The 16015-nt window shown below is 44.6% G+C and overlaps 1 protein-coding gene across 7 annotated transcripts in view; it reads right to left on the bottom strand.

The window, feature by feature from the left end:
* Nucleotides 1-16015, bottom strand: part of CLCN5 (chloride voltage-gated channel 5) — a 108549-nt gene that overhangs the window by 13041 nt on the left and 79493 nt on the right. For all 7 annotated transcript variants that reach the window (XM_072625914.1, XM_072625912.1, XM_072625915.1 and 4 more), the window contains 8 exons: nucleotides 13142-13241; nucleotides 11945-12132; nucleotides 10858-10980; nucleotides 9477-9683; nucleotides 4011-4091; nucleotides 3253-3795; nucleotides 1716-1902; nucleotides 443-841 (listed from right to left, as the gene is read on the bottom strand). In XM_072625914.1, the coding sequence (XP_072482015.1) occupies nucleotides 443-841; nucleotides 1716-1902; nucleotides 3253-3795; nucleotides 4011-4091; nucleotides 9477-9683; nucleotides 10858-10980; nucleotides 11945-12132; nucleotides 13142-13241 (1828 nt within the window). The remainder of the gene's footprint in view (nucleotides 1-442; nucleotides 842-1715; nucleotides 1903-3252; nucleotides 3796-4010; nucleotides 4092-9476; nucleotides 9684-10857; nucleotides 10981-11944; nucleotides 12133-13141; nucleotides 13242-16015) is intronic.

Genomic DNA, 16015 nt, shown 5'->3' with positions numbered 1-16015 from the left:
GTCAGAGTCAGAACGCAAACTCAGCTCCTCCAAATCTGAATGGTGCTTGGCCACATCATACTGCCCCCACTATCATTTAGGAATTAAGTGAAGCTGAAGGTAGGGGTAAGAGGGTAACAGAGGGCATCAATGTCACAGGTTCATAGTGTCTCCACTGTGTCCTGGGTTCTAATTTGCAAGGGAGAGTCACATGGTCATTTTAGACCTTGAGTTATCTGTGGCTAACCGTGTCTTGATTCTGTATCTCCAGGCAGTATCATAGGATGCTGCTGGAGGCTTGAATAGGGTTTGTTAAGCCTCCATTATTCAGAATATACCCCAAACAGCCTATTCTCAAATATTTATCACATCTTGGTCCCCTACATTATCACTGAACAAAACAAGGGCCTACTTATGAGAAACCACGTTTTCAACAAGAACATTCAGCCCTATCGCCCCTTACCGATTGAGATGATGAGGTCTCTCCTGAGGACAAACCCCACCAGCCTCTGAGACTCTCGAGACACAACAACTGGGTAGCCACTGTAGGTGGTCTCACTGATCAGTGTCTCTACATCCTCCACGGTCATGCTATCCTGTGTGAGGACCATGAGCGTTGGGTCACTTCGACGGGGTCTCATCACATCCATTGCCAGAGTCTTATGGGTGAACTCTTCTTTCGCTTCTAAGAATGGGTATCCATTGAGGCGAATGTGGGCATCATAAATGCCCTCCCGCCCAATGGCATCTGCCACCCACTTGCTGGTCATAGCTGCAGCCATTAGGGGCACGATGTACTCCAGGCCACCCGTGAGTTCAAACATGATGACAACTAGGGATACAGTCATACGAGTCACTCCACCTGAAAAATACAATATTTGTACAAAGACATTAGGGCCTCATCAGGAAAGATCAATCTAGGCAATCAACAAGCAATCAACAAGGTAAAACCTACTATGAGCCAGGCACTGCGCTAACCACTGGAGCATAAAAAGATCCTGTCCTCAAGGAGCTTAGATTCTAACGGGAGAGACAACATACAAGCAACAGTCTCCGCACCAGATACAGACAGTGGGAAGGCTGAGAGGTGGAGCTGAGGAGGGAGAGCACTCCAGGCCGAGGGGACATAGCCAGGTCAAAGGCATGGTGACAGGATTGCAGAGTGAAGGAGACCGGAAAGGTAGGAAGGGGCCAGCCTGTCTTTACACACACAGGATTTGATACCTGAGCCTGGAGGCAACAGGGAGCCACCGGAGTTTTTGGAATACGAGGGTGACTTGGTACTTTAGGAAAATACCTTTAGTGAGCAGTGCCTAGCCAAAAGGGCAAGCAACACCAATGCAATGCCAAACGTGTGAGCTCAGCCCCAGAAAGCCTAACATTATGGAATGTCGTCTACACTGCAGGCCAGTGGGGTGGACCCTGAGAAAAGCACCTACCGTACTCAGGCTATAACACACAGGGCATACATAACACACAGAGCAATCAAACATGCAGGGAGGGGGTGGCACTAGATGACCTCTGAGACCCCTTTGAATTCTGACCCTCCGACTGACTCCCTAAAGCAACGTCTACACATCTAAAGCATTCTTTCGGAAAGCCCGTAAACTTACAAAGGGCGTTGATGTCTGCTCAAAATCCCTCACACCTGTACACCACACTGAGTTTCGGCCTACAGCTATCTGCTGGTAATGTGAAATACCAGCCCTTAGCTCAAACCAACACAGAGACTTTACCCAAGCAGGCTGCCGCGCCAACCATTGCATAAAGGCCAGGTGTGATACAATCAGCTCCTTGGCTGCACCAACCACTGAAGATGGGCCAGTCATGGTGATAGTAAGCTAGCTGTTCCACTGCCACACCTAGGAGTCTTCCTGCTATGGCACCAACAGCCATGCTTGGAATGAAGAGACCAGAGGGGACCTGCAAAAGGACAAGTGTGTGATTAATAAGGAACGACTTTCCAAAAAACCCAGACTGTGTCCATTCAGGGAGAGAATGGCAATTATTTTATCTGTGTGGTCCCTGGAGGGAATTTTCACCAAAGTACAAAGTTAGTTTTGAAGATGCCTTTCAATCCCACTGGATCTCGGGGATCTCAGGGCTAGGTACCTTGCTTTCAACTGGAAGCCACGTGGGGCAAGAACCTGAGCTCTCCAGACCAGAGAGCTAGAGGCCAAAACCATGTATGGCAAAGAGCTCTTGTCTAAAGAAAAGGAAAAACAGGGAATTGCTCTCATATGCAGATATTTTTCCATGCCCAATTCTTTATGATTACAAATATGAGCTATGACGGCTACTCACATGAGGCCACTCAAACTCTCAAAGCTGGAAGGGTCCCTTGAGGCCACCTGGCCCAAGCCAGCCCTGATCAGCTACCCCCTCCACAACATCCCTGGTGTGACAGAAATGGCCACTGAGGCCCCTTCCAGCCCAGAGAGAAAGTTATGGAATAGTCCGTGTCTGGTCCTTCCATTTGACTATGGCCGGGCTTCATTTCAAACTAAACAACGAAGCCACGTTGGAAAAACCATCCACGGTGGAGATGAATTCTGTCATCTCAGACGATGCTCTGGACCAAACAGAAATTCTCTCTAGTCTTGCTATTTTGCCTGGCTCACATTTTCCCAGGGTGGTGGTGGTGGTGGGGTGGTGCAGGCCGCAGACATAATTCAGTGTCTTGGTAGAAAAGGCCCTTGCTAGGCTTAAGTAGGGGAAAGAATTGTTGAAATTTTTCCCTTTTTATTTCTTTTGGAGTGTGAGTCAAAAAAAAAAAAAGATGAGGCTATTTTCAAAGGAAGTGAAAATAAAAGCACAGGACACTAACTTCTGCTGGTAAAAGTTTCATTATCTGTCCAGGCACAGAAGTGATCCTGGTCATCAGTCATAAAAACAAACTTGAAGTGTGCCCATGAATCCTTAGGGAAGATATCAAGTCACCTTGGAAAGGTCAACATGGTCATGCTCCTTAGCTACAAAATGTACTAACAAAAAATACAGAGGATCCCCCATTCCTTCCACCATCTAGTGCTGTCTCCTGCCCTTTATGAGGGACACAGAGACAAGGACAGTATATTACTTGCTTCACCTTTCATAAGAACTCAAGTTGGGGAACATATGGTGAAGAGAGGAAATTTTCTAGCAAGCTCTGGAACACATGAAAAAGGGTTGGGGGAGGGCAATGGAGACCCGTCTTTCCCAAGTGCCCTAGCAGCCGCCCAGAGCGTGTAACAGAGAATCTGGGCAGAGCTTGTACAAACAAGGATCCCTCACCTTCATCCCAAAGGTGAAGATGGTGATGAGAATCTTCATGACAAGGGCCAGAGAGAGCTGCCACATGGCTGTGTAGACCCCCGCGCCCGCAGCCCTGTCGGGCAGCTTGCCCCCTTTGGTGGTAGTGAAGTTGTTCACGTAGTCACAGAGCTGGGAGGAGTCCAGGAGGCCACAGTCATTGAAGAGCTCGGAAATCAGCTCACTGGTACTCATGCGCGTGTACTCATTGGGGAAAGCCAGGATGCCCGTGATGGCTGTCACAACAAGGACCTCCAGCACTGGGTACTTGCCCAGCTGGGTGTTCTTGCGCTTGCGGCACCAGGCGATGTTGCCTCGGATAAAGAAGGCTCCCCAGAGGCCCCCAAAGATCCCCAAGAGCACAAATGGCACAAGCTCCAGGAGATGCCATGGAGTGTGAAACTCCACATAAAACAGAACCAGCCGACTGTTCCCAAAAGGGTTGATGGAACGCAGAGTAAATGCTGCCACCAAAGCAGCAAAGAAAGATCGCCACAGTGTTTTGAGGGGAAAATAATAACTGACCTGCAAGAGAGAAGAGGAGAAAGCCAAATCAGACACCCAAGCATCAAATGTTCCAGTAAAGAACAAAAACAGTCAGGGGGATGAGGGCCCACCACAGGCCTGAGACCTTGGGAGCCACATGGTTCCCTCCAGAGAGCTCTCTAAGCACGAGACCACCAGAAGCATCCCATGGAAAGCATAGGGACTTCAGACATCTTCCTAGGGACCAGCTTTACCTCTTCCAGGCTGAATAGCACTCCACCAATGGGGGCTCCAAAGGCTACAGAAACACCTGCTGCCGCTGCTGCCGACAAAACCTGCGAAAGCAAACACTCAGCATCAGCTGTGCAATTAGTCTACTTCCTTACTCTGACCTCAGATTTAAAAGTCTGCTACTGTTTAATTAAGATTAATACGGTTACTATTACCAGCATCAGATACACCTCCCATTTCCTGTTGACCAAAATTCAATTCGCTTCAATTTGATCTGTGCAGGCACGGCTAGAAGTGAGGCTCAACCGTGATTTATGACAATCTTAAACGTTATAAACTGTTGGACTACTGACAACCTATGAACACAAGAGCTTGAAGTACCCAGAGAGTCTCTCTTTTGTAAGAAAGGTAGACATGGGAATTGTTCCCAAACTGCCCAAACCAAGGAGCGCAGGGCACACGTTAGAATGGGTATCTGATGCTTGGACCCTTGGAGGCAGGAGGCCCTTCCTTCATTAGAGTCTGAGGCATTTACATGGCGGATTTCGTTGGATGGTCCAAAGCATTTCTGGTGAGATCTCCCCCTAATAAAAAAGAAGTGACCGAGCTGAATGGTTAACACTGGTACCATCAGTTATATTCAACAACGTGGCCATAGGGGATGCACCAAACTTGGAGTCTTCCTCAATCTATTAACCCGTGATACTACATTTCAGGAACTATTACATATGATATAGACCATACTACATGCTCATTTACTATTGAGGATAATACATATTTTATATCATAGTAATGTTGAGAATATACAATAGCTCAGAAATGGTGATTGACATGGGGAAGAAACCAGGTATGGGGACCCACCACACTGTCAGGGCATCCAACCAATCCACAAGCACCTATTATAAGTCATAGGATAATGGCTTTAGAGCTGAAGGGGGCTTCAGAGGTCACCAAGGCCACCCCCACCCCTTACAGAGGAAATAAAAATAAGATGGCAAAGGCATGGTAAGAAAGTTGTTTATTGGAAAAGGATCTGGGAGTCTTAGCAAACTGCAAGCTCACTATGAGTCAACAGGGTGATAAAGCAGCCAAGAAAGTTAATGTGATCTTAAGTTGCATTAAGAGAAATCTATGTCTAAGACCAAGGAGGCAACAGTGCTTCTGTTCTCTGCTCCAGCCAGGCCACATCTAGAGGAGTGTTTGTATTCAGGTCTGGGTGCCGTATTTTGGGATCATGTCACAGGTGTTCAGCCTGGAGGAAACTTTCCCACTAACACCAGGGTGAGAAGGATGCCTACTCTCACCATAATCATTCAACATTGTTCCAGAGATGCTAGCTATAGCAGTAAGGAAGGAAAGAGAAATGAAAGAATAAACAGTGGATCAGCAAAGGCTAACATATCTCTACTTATGGTTTATTTAGAAAATCTGCAAAAAAAAATCAAGCAAGAGAATATATCACTTTTACAGAACAGTAGGATGTAAAATGACCCACAAGACAGTCGATGCTTCTAGACGGAACATAGAAGAGAAAAAACAGATAGAAAAACCATTTAAGATGAGGCAACGTGGTAAGTATCTGGAAATTCATGTTCCGTGCCATACACAGGATTTCAATAACCACACCTACAAACAATTTTTATAGAAATAAAGAACCAAGTCATTTCAGAAGCATTTCATATTCATGCTTAGGGGGCACTAACATAGGAGAGAGCGTGCTGTTGTTCTGGCCAGAGTGCCCAGCTTGATGCTGAAGGGTCTGTTTACAGAATCCCATCCTGAACACTTGTTAGCTATGGGACCGTGGGCACACTGCTACACACTTTAGCTTACTCTCCTGATCTGCAAACTTGGGAGAAGACAGTAATGCTTCAGAGCCTTCCTCACAGGGCAGCCAGGAGGTGCAAACGAGACAATGTGTGTACAAGGCCTCAACACACCCTACAGATGTTGCAGCCCTTTGATCCTTTTTGGAAAGCACCCTGAACATGAAAGGAGACTCAGAGACATCTCTTTCTATACTGGGTATGGGGAACCAGGTTTCCACATTAACTTGAAAGGAAGTCTCCAGTTAGGGGTCCCAGAACTCTCAGTTTGGCCATCTGCTAGAACACATTTTTTTTCTATCACTTGGAATGAAAGCATAGAGGATGGCGGGCTTAACAAATTTCCAGATACCATGAAAAGGGAGGAAGAGTTAGCGCTCTAGAGATACAACTGGATCCAAAATGATCTTGACACTCAAAGCATACTAAGATTATATTTATTTCTATTCACTTTAAAGTGTTGTACTTGGTTTCAGAAAATCAATTTCATAAATACTAGATGAGGGAGAAGTAGAGAGCAGTTCATTTGAAAAATATTGGGGTAGAAGAGGTCCAAGGGGACACATGACTTAAGATACAAGGGATGACATGATAAACAAATTAGACTACCAAGGAAAAAATTACCTCTTGGTTCTATAAAGAGGGGGAAGGTTCATGACTAAGCAAGTGGTAGAGATGATCACATCAGATAAAAAGGGACTGTTTTGATTATAAAAAATCGAAAAGGTTTTGGACAATTCTAATGCAGTTAAAATTAGAAGAAAAGCAGGTTAACTGGGAAAATAACCTTTGTAACAAGTTTCTCTAATAAAGTTCTCATTTCCAAGATATATAAGGAACCAATTCGAATTTAAAAGACTAAGAGGCATTTCCCAAAGGTTATTATGAACAGGCAGTTTTCAAAGGAAGAAATTCAAACTACCAATAACCAGATGAAAAAAATTCTCCAAATCATTAATAATGAAAGAGATGTAAATTAAAATAACTCTGAGGTTCCACCTTACACCCCTCAGATTGGCTAATATGACAAAAGAGGAAAATGACAAATGCTGGAGGGGTTATGAGAAAACAAGTACTTTAATACACTGTTGGTAGATTTGTGAATTGATCCAGACATTCTGAAAAGAAATCTGGAACGAGGCCCCCAAAGCTATTACACTGTGCATACTCTTTGACTCAGCGAATATTAGGCATATATTCCAAAGAGATAAAAGAAAGAAGAAAAGGACCCATGTGTACAAAAATGTTTATAGTGGCAAAAAACTGGAGATTAGAGGAGTGCCTGGGGCAGTAAGATGGCGCTTTAGTGAAAAGAGTGCCAGATCTGGAGTCACAAAAACTTCTCTTCCTGAGTTCAAATGTGGTCTCAGACATTTACTAGTTGTGTGACCCTGGGCAAGTCACTTCACCTCGTTTGCCTCAGTTTCCTCATCATTAAATGAATTGGAGAAGGAAATGGCAAACTACTCAAGTATTTTTACCAAGAAAACCCCAAATAAAGTCATGAAGAGTCCGAAACAACTGAAAAATGATTGAACAACAAAAAAAGGAGGCTCTACCTGTTAGAAAATGGCTGAACAAATTGTGATATATGAATGTAACAGAATATTATCATATCATAAGAAATAACTAAATGGACAACTTTAGAGAAAACTGAGAAGACTTCTATGAACTGATGCAAAGTGAAATGAGCAAAATGATAACAATTTTCACAATTATAACGTTATAGAAAAAGACAACTTTGAGAGACTTCAAAACTCTGACCAATGCAACAAGAAATCACAAGTCCAGAGGACTGAAGACGAAGCATGCTCCTCGCTTCCTACTGGAGCGGTAAGAGCTGAAAAGGTAGAAGGAAGAGATGTACATTTTTACATGTGGCCAGTAGAAGGAGACTTAGTCATCTGGACTCTGCAGAATTTTATGAGAATTTTCTTTTTCATTAAAAAAATGTTCAATGCAAAGGCAAGTGGGAAGGAGAGCTAATAAATTTTTAAAAATCAAAATTCTCTCTGGGGGTAGCTGTGTTCTGCAAGCAAAGTGCTAAACAGTGGCTCCAAAAGCCAACAGGAACTTTGGCTACAGTAGTAATAACAAGGACAGAAATAATAATGACACTTGAAAGTAGACAGAGTGCTTTACATATAGTGTCACCTCTTTGGAGTCTCAGGACAATTCCACCGAGAAGGTACAAGTACAAGTATTATTATCCATGATATCCCAAAGGAGGTGTAGTGACTTGCTCAGGGTCACACAGCTAATGAGCTTTGAGCTTAGCTTTTCCTGAGCCCCAATTCTGGTGTTCTACCCACTATGTCACACTGTGTTGAAAAACAATGTAGGTGACTCTGTCCTCTTCCCTCGTCAAGCTACAGCAATCCTGTATTTGGTCCTGGGCACCCCATTTTGTGAAATATATTGCCAGGGTGTCTAGAGAGAAAGCTACAAGGATCCTCTCTTGGCTAGAAGGTGCACTGGTGGGAAGGCTTTGATTGCAGGCAGGAAAGAAGTATGAGGGTGAGGTAGGGAAGTGGCTGGGTAGTGATCATGAAGGAGAACAAAACACAGAAGGAAAGACAAAATATCAAGGAAATAGTTTAAAAAAAAAAAATGCACCAAAGAGAGCTGAAGGAAGTTCAAATGGAAATGCAGACAAGCAGGGCAGTTTTGTTTCCATCAGGTTAAATGCAATACATATTTTTAAAAAAACAATTTTTAAAAGTAGTTCTCAGTTTCATATGCAATCCTCTGTTTCTGTTCTCCTTTATAAACTGAAATGTCCATGTTTGGTGTTGTTTAAATTCATAATAAACAAAAGAAAAAAAGAAAAAGCAGAGATAAAGGCCTTCAGACCATCCCACATGAGGCAAGGATGTGAACTTGGATCAGAGACAGGAGGCATGCTGGGGGGACAGAAGATGGCTGCCTTCGAGTTCCAGAAGGGCTGTCAGGTGCAACACTGATTAGACTTTTCTGCTTGGCCCCAGAGTTAGAATTAGAAGACTGGAGTCTCTGCCTCTCCCACCCCCACCCCCCTTCCCTTAATTTCACAGGTATCACTTATATAGCTTGTCGAAGCATCCCCAGCTTTCCTCTCCGACACAGTATTACCCAGCCCACCCCAACTCGTCATTAATCTGGCCTTCCCCTGTGGCCCCATACTCAGGATCCAACATGCCCCTTCCCTCTTCTGGTCCTTCTTGCTTTTAGATCATTTCCTTTCTAGGGTCCGGAGAACCACCGCACACTAGCATTCCCAATGGCAGGAACTAAACAATGCTTTGAACCCCCTGTATTTGATCATACTGTGCTGCAATTATTACCCGCCCCCCTCCCTGGAGAAAAGCTATGGAGATACGCTAAGTTGGGTTGGCTTAAACTGGGTCAGGCATCATCACATCTTTGACTTGGCTGGAAGGGGCCGCTGGCCCAAATCTGTGTCTCCTGTCGGAATGCTATGCAATAGATGATTGCCACAAGTGTTGCTGGAAACCTTCGCAGGCAGCCCCTTTACCAGCTCCTGCTTTTAAAAGGGTCTTCCTCATGCCACCCTGTGGAAGCCCCTTCCCTCTTCTGTACAAGGCGCTCCCAGGACAGCAGACAGGCCCACAGGCTTGGCCATCAGGATGAACGCCGTGAAGGCCACTTTTGTAATCTCGTTACCTCTCGGCGCTTGGCCTCATTTTTCCGGTACTTGGTGAAACAGTGGCACAGGATGTTCCCACAGCAGCATGCAACATGTACAAGGGGGCCTTCTTTGCCCAGGCTCAGGCCAGATGATACTGCCAGCACTAGAGTGATGGTTTTAATGATCAGTGTCCATTTTCCCAAATAGCCTCGAATAATGAAACCACTCAGAATCGTCTTGATCTGTAAGTCCAAGCACAAGAAAGATTGCATATTCCCCGGGTTACTTTTGGATAAGCACTGACAACCCTGAAGCCCTCTCCAACTTAGCAGTGTCCCATATACACTCCTCAAAGGCTCCTCCAACAAGTTCCGGGCTCCCACATTTGTCTTGTTGCATAGTGGCCAACCAGCACAGTGGGACAAGAAACCTATTAAGGTGACAATACCTTTTCTAGATCCTCAAGGGACTAGTGGAGCAGACAGTTAAGGGCCAGTTCCTTGCTGCAGCAAACCCTTCTTGGTGGTCATTCTAGGCAGCCAACATGGGGGCCAGAATCAGCCTGTAAGGTGGGGCCCAACCAGACTTTTCTGCAGTTGGGTGGAGGCTGTTTTTAAACAACATGCATCGTTACCCCAATCCCCCTGGAGTTTCTGAACAGGAGACTGATGAGTACATATTAATTGGAACTGGTTTTCTATGACATCAATTGTATATAAAAGCCAACTCTCAGATTAACTATATGCGTCGTCCCAAAAGCCAATGCTCAGGCCGAACCTGGTTTCCCTTGGCCTTCTTGGGGCCAAAGAAGTCCATTGGTTTGGGCTCAGTCAGGGAAAGTAGCCTCGTGAATCTAAGCAAAACGCAATCTGGAGGGCTGAGCTACTGGGGAGAAATGCTAGAAAATCTTCCCATAGGTTATGGATGGCGCACTAGCGAACAGAGGTTCTGGAGGGCTGATGATGTATTATGCAAGGAGAACGATTCCAGTTTCTTAGCCCTCTGGATATTGTGAACTTTGTCAGAATCTCATAAGTAGCACAGTGTTTCAGAAAGAGCTGGAGTCTGCCCCTGGCCTGAGCTGTGTGTTCCCCTTGCCTTCTCTGGGCTTCTATCCTTTCCCTCCCTCCTCTAACAAATGAGGGGCTTGCACAAAGGGCCTGCTGATGTCTCTGACAGCTCCACATTTTCCCTCTAGGATCTCAGTGAAGGGCTGTACACACTGCATTCTATGCATTGTACTTTGGATTACATGGGCTCCCAGGAGCCGACCTGGGAACCAAGCCATGGCTTTGCTGAGAAAAGGATTTTGGCTGTTTCCAGCTTGGGGACTCCTAGTGTGTTCCAGGTGCTGGGGACTGTTTTCCAGTGGAAAAGATGATGGACAATTTTGAACATGTGTTAGCAGCAACTCACCTCAGGGATTCCAGAGCCACAGGCATAGGGTGCAAACACCCTGACAAGGGAGACAGCCAAAAGCGCGAACAAGAGGGCCCAGAGGACGTACATGAAATAATTGAGGATGTAGGCAAAGGCTCCCTGGAACACAAACACACGAGAGAGAATGAGAGAGAGCGAGAGAACGAGAGGAAGAGACAGAGAGTAAGAGAACGAAAGAGAGCAAGAAAGAGAGGGACAGAGAAACAGAGGCAGAGAGCGAGAGAGAAAAGGCTCAGATTCGGACAAGGTTGTCCCAATCAGGCATGAAAATGACTTCGAAAAATGGTTTTGGGAAAGGTCATGAAGGAGACAGAATCTACATGAACTCTCAGGAGACACCCCTTCCAGGGTTCGAGAAATGAGTGCAGAAACACACCATCAGCACGTTTGGTGAAACCATTAGCCTGCCACTGAAAACAAGATGTTTTATTACAGTAAAAACAAGCAGGGCTGTCAGCAAACACGAGAGCCTTGGAGGGCCTCTTAGGGTGTTTCTGCTTAAGAGTATGGGCTGGGGGCACAGAGAGGCTCAGCTGTTATTGAGGAAGCGCATCCCCACTTTGGTGACTCCACTCCGAGTGGCTGATCTTCGCCACTTGTCAGCAGCTACCACCATCGCAAAGGGGCAGAAAAGGAACTGATTCCATGACAGAAGCAGTTTTACATCACAGGAAACTCAGATGGCCACTGGGATGATTTCTTTGCTTTTTTTTTTTTTTTTTTTTTTTGGCTCAGACCTGGAAGCTACAGCAATCCAAGTGTGAGAGCAGGGAGGGGGAGGGAACAAGCATATCCTAAACACCTACTATGTGCTAGGCATTCTATAAATATAATCACTTCTGAACTGAGAAAAGAAAGTTAAAGAGCTGGGGGAGAAGAGGGAGTCAAGTCTCTCCTGGGTACTAAAATACAGGTGAAATCTCAGCTGGGTCCCTTTTTTCCTACAGGGGCTAGAGATTCTCCAGCTTCCCAGGCTGAATCACACAATTTGGCATTATTGACAAAGACCTAGCAAGGAAGAGAGATGGTTCTTTGCCAGCGGGTTCTGCTGGCCATTGACTACCTCGGACTGGCTGATGAGCAGCTGAGACCAGGTATTCCACTCAAGGCATTTGTCTCTGTCTTCAAAGGTGACTTGTTCTGAGTTCCAGCAGCAATGCTCATGGTTAAACCAGAAACCCCTCAGGCAGACTCCTTCCTTCAAGTCAGTCATCCAGTGAGCAGAGATGTCTATCAAGCCAGCTAGGGAGCCTGATGGAGAGGGAAAAGGCCAAGCTCATATCTGGGCTGTCTTACTTAGTAATCAGACCACTTTCATTTACAGAAGACCAAAAGTCTAAACATAGATATATCTCACTTTATTTTTGAAAATTCTATTTTCTCTTATGCTCTGAACTTGACAAATATATTCGACACCACAATTCTCTAACCAAATACAGTTTGGCCCTTATTTCTCTAAAACAGACAGGCTGTCCCAAAAGTCTTAGTGCATCCTGTATGCTAAATTCCAAAGCCATCCTACTTGTCTGTGCTTCCCTCTAACCCTCATTCTGATCTTTCCTGACCTTTGTGCCTTCGAAAAAATGAATTATCACCACTGTCATCCTCTTATTCATATCAGGACTATTCTGATACATGAAACTGATGCTAGAGGTGACCAACTTTACGTGAGGACTCAGTGCTCTCCATTTCTACCCTCCGGAAAATTGGTGCTGCACACCTCCCCCCCCCCCCCCATCACTTCTGCTTGCCTGGGGTTCCTTTTGTACCTGGGTCTCCATGACCCTCCAAAACATCTCCCTCACTAACTTCTACATCCATCTTGAACATGCCCAACTGTGACCTTCCAGTTCCTCACCCTGAGCTGCCTCCACTGCCCTTGAATTCCATCCCATACTGAGCATATATGAGCTCAGATGTCGTGGAGTATGTCATCCTTATCTACCCTTGTGAATGGAGAAATTAACACTGGGGCTCATTGCTCAATCTGCCCTGGCTTTGATAAGAGTGAGGATTTCCCAGTCTCACTGCCTTGGGACACGCTCCCAAGTCTGCTCTGCTGAGGCTTCTCTGCTGTACAGCTATGGCACTGAGGGGCAGTGCCAGGGTTTCCCACCACTTCTCTACCAGGAGAGGTGCTGCCTGGGCAGCCAGTGAACTCAGTGGCCATTCTGGCTCTCTCTCGAGGTTGTCTTTTAATGCCATCCAGGCCTTCATCCAAGACAACCAGCCCCTTTCACAGTGGGAAGATTGACCATACCTGCTAAGAGCCCAATGAGCAGCATCAGCAGCCAGCCCGAAAAGGCATCGCTCACACGGTGGATGAGAGCCCAGGTGGACTCTTTGCTTTTATTGGTGATCTGGAGAGAAACATCCCACAGTACAGATTACACACAGGGTGGCTCTGACACACTCATCCATCTGCCTTTCTGTCACACATGTCACACATTCACTCAAAAACACAAGTCACCTCTGAAATCCCTCAATTTTCTCCAGAAATTGGAGGCTGCACTAGCAGAAGCACCTGCCAATCACCATTTCTACTTTGTGATGTCCCTCAGCGCCCGGGAATTCCATCTGCTTGGTTACTGGTCTGCTCTTCTCTCCCTATCTGACTTCCCACCTGTCTTTCTTGGAAAAGAAGGTTTATCAACTAAAGATACCAACCTCTAGAATCGGCAGCAGGCTCTCTCTGCTCTCAACATGCCCCTTCTTCCTACCCAGATGCCACTGCTTCTTCCCTTTTCTGGAATCTCATATACCAAGAAATGTCTTCCCTGGTTACATCCTTTGTTATACCTTCCCCCAGGGGGCTCATGTTAAGCCTTAAGTCTCCCCTTGAGAGTTCAAAAATGAACCATAATAAAGGTCTGTGTGGCTTTAAGCATTAATTGGTCTCTCTTTTACAAAAGTCAACCCAAGTCCTAAAGTGGCTAGAAATAGACTGGACACACTATAACATAAATAAGCAATACCATTAAAAACACTGTTTCAATGATCATTAAGAACACAACTTGGAATACCTCTCCCAGGATCACACCACCTTGGAAGGATCAATAACTTGTAGACCCCTAGAATTAGCTCTGAAAATTGCAGCACAAAAAAGCTTGAAGCTTGAAACAGTGCCTTTCCACCCTCAGGTGAGAAGAGCCCAACTTCAACATAAAATTCAAAGTCAAGAAATAGGCTGAGAAAATGAGCAAACAACAACAAAAAACAATTTGACCACAAAAAGCTACTATGGTAGCAGGGAAGTCCAAGACATAAACTCAGAAGAAAATGATATAAAAAAACAGCTACAAACAAAGCCTCAAAAGAAAAATGCTGATTGACCCCAAGTCCAACAAGAATTCCTGGGAGAGTTAAAGAAAGAGATGAGTAGTAGAAGAAAAATTGGGAAAAGAAATGAGTGATGCAATAAAATTATGGAATTCTTGTTTGTCTTTTGTTCTCAAAGAGGATCAATGACATCAGGACTTGCAAGTGAACCGGATTTAAGTGAGACAGGGCTATGCAAAGTCACCAGTCTCACTCTCTCCTCCAAAGCTATCTGGGTCCAGTGACAAGACATAGATCAAGATGGCTGGAGATGACTCTGGATGCAGTGGGAGACCTTGGCCTTTTTAAGCTAAGATCTTTCCCACAGCTCAGTTTGACTCAGGCAACATTCATTCAGTGATTATGGCTAGGCAAGAAATAAAGCAAAAAAAAAGGCCTCTTTTACCTACTCAAAAAAAAAAAACCAAAAACCCCAAAAAACCCCAAACAAAAAACCAACCTATCTGGGAGGGGAAGACCCTCAGGGCTTCTGGTCAGAACAGAAACCATTGCTATTTATACTCACTCTGAGCCAACAAAGACCAACTGAGGCTTGGGTGGAGCCCATTATTGGCCAATCAGTGAGAGTCAGAATGATTTGGGTTTAAGGCATAGTCAAGTAGCACCATTTGAATTCCAAGGCTTTATCAATGCCTGGTTTCCAGAGCTCTATTTCAAGAAATTTATATTTCTTGTAAGGTCTTTCCCAGGTCTCAGTTTGTCTGAGGTAACACTCAGTCGGTGATTTAAGGTTAGTTAAGAAATGAAGCAAAAGATGGCCTGTTTGCCTATCCCAAAAGAAGAAAAAGAAAATTAAAATTTTGAGGAGGGACAGGATAAAAAGAGAGAGGAAGAAACAGAAGAAAATGGGATGAAGGCAAATATTCAGTTAGTAATCACACTGTGAACGTGAATGGGAGGAGCTCACCCATAAAACAGAATCAGATAGCAGAACTGATTAGAAACCACAATCCAACAATATATTGTTTACAAGAGACGCACTTGAAACAGAAAAACACTCAAGAGTTAAAATAAAGAGTTAGAGAAGAATCTATTATGCTTCAGCTGAAGTAAAAAAGCCCGGGGTAGCAATCATGGTCTCAGACAAAGATTTAAAAAAATAGACCTGATTAAAAGGGATAATAAGGGAAACTTAGATTTTGCTAAAAGGTAAATTTTAAAACAAGTTTCTCTGAAAAGGCTTCATTTCTCAAATATATATTGAATTGAACTTTGTCAAATTTATAAAAATAAGAGCCATTCCCCAACTGATAAATGGTCAAAGGATATAAGTGGGCAGTTTTCAGAAGTAGAAATCAAAGCTATCTATAGTCATATAAAAATGCATTAAATCACTACTGACAAGAAAAATGCAAATCAAAACAACTTTGAGGTACCACGTCACAGCTATGAGAAATGATATATGTGAGAGAGGATAAGGGAAAATACATATAATAATGCACTGTTGGTGGAGAAGTGAACCGGTCCAACCGTTCTGGAGAACAATTTGGAACTATGCCCAGAGGGCCATAAAGTGGTGCATGCCCTATGACCCAGCAATATCACTACTAGATGTGTATACCAAAGAGATCAAAGAAAAAGGAAACAGACCTATATGTACAAAAATATGAAAAGTAGCTCCTTTGTGGTGGTAAAGAATCAGAAATCGAGGAGAGGCTCATCAATTGGGGAATGGCTGAACAAGTTGTGGCATATGATTGTGATGGAGTACACTGATGAGGTGGCTGGTTTCAGAAAAACATGGCAAGACCTGTATAAACTATATGAAGTGAAAAGAAGGAGGAGATCAAACGTG

This window comes from Notamacropus eugenii, chromosome X, assembly GCF_028372415.1.
Source record: "Notamacropus eugenii isolate mMacEug1 chromosome X, mMacEug1.pri_v2, whole genome shotgun sequence".
Taxonomy (NCBI): Eukaryota; Metazoa; Chordata; class Mammalia; order Diprotodontia; family Macropodidae; genus Notamacropus; species Notamacropus eugenii.
Note: the sequence above shows the minus strand (reverse complement) of the source record. Positions and strands in the feature narration are given on the sequence as shown.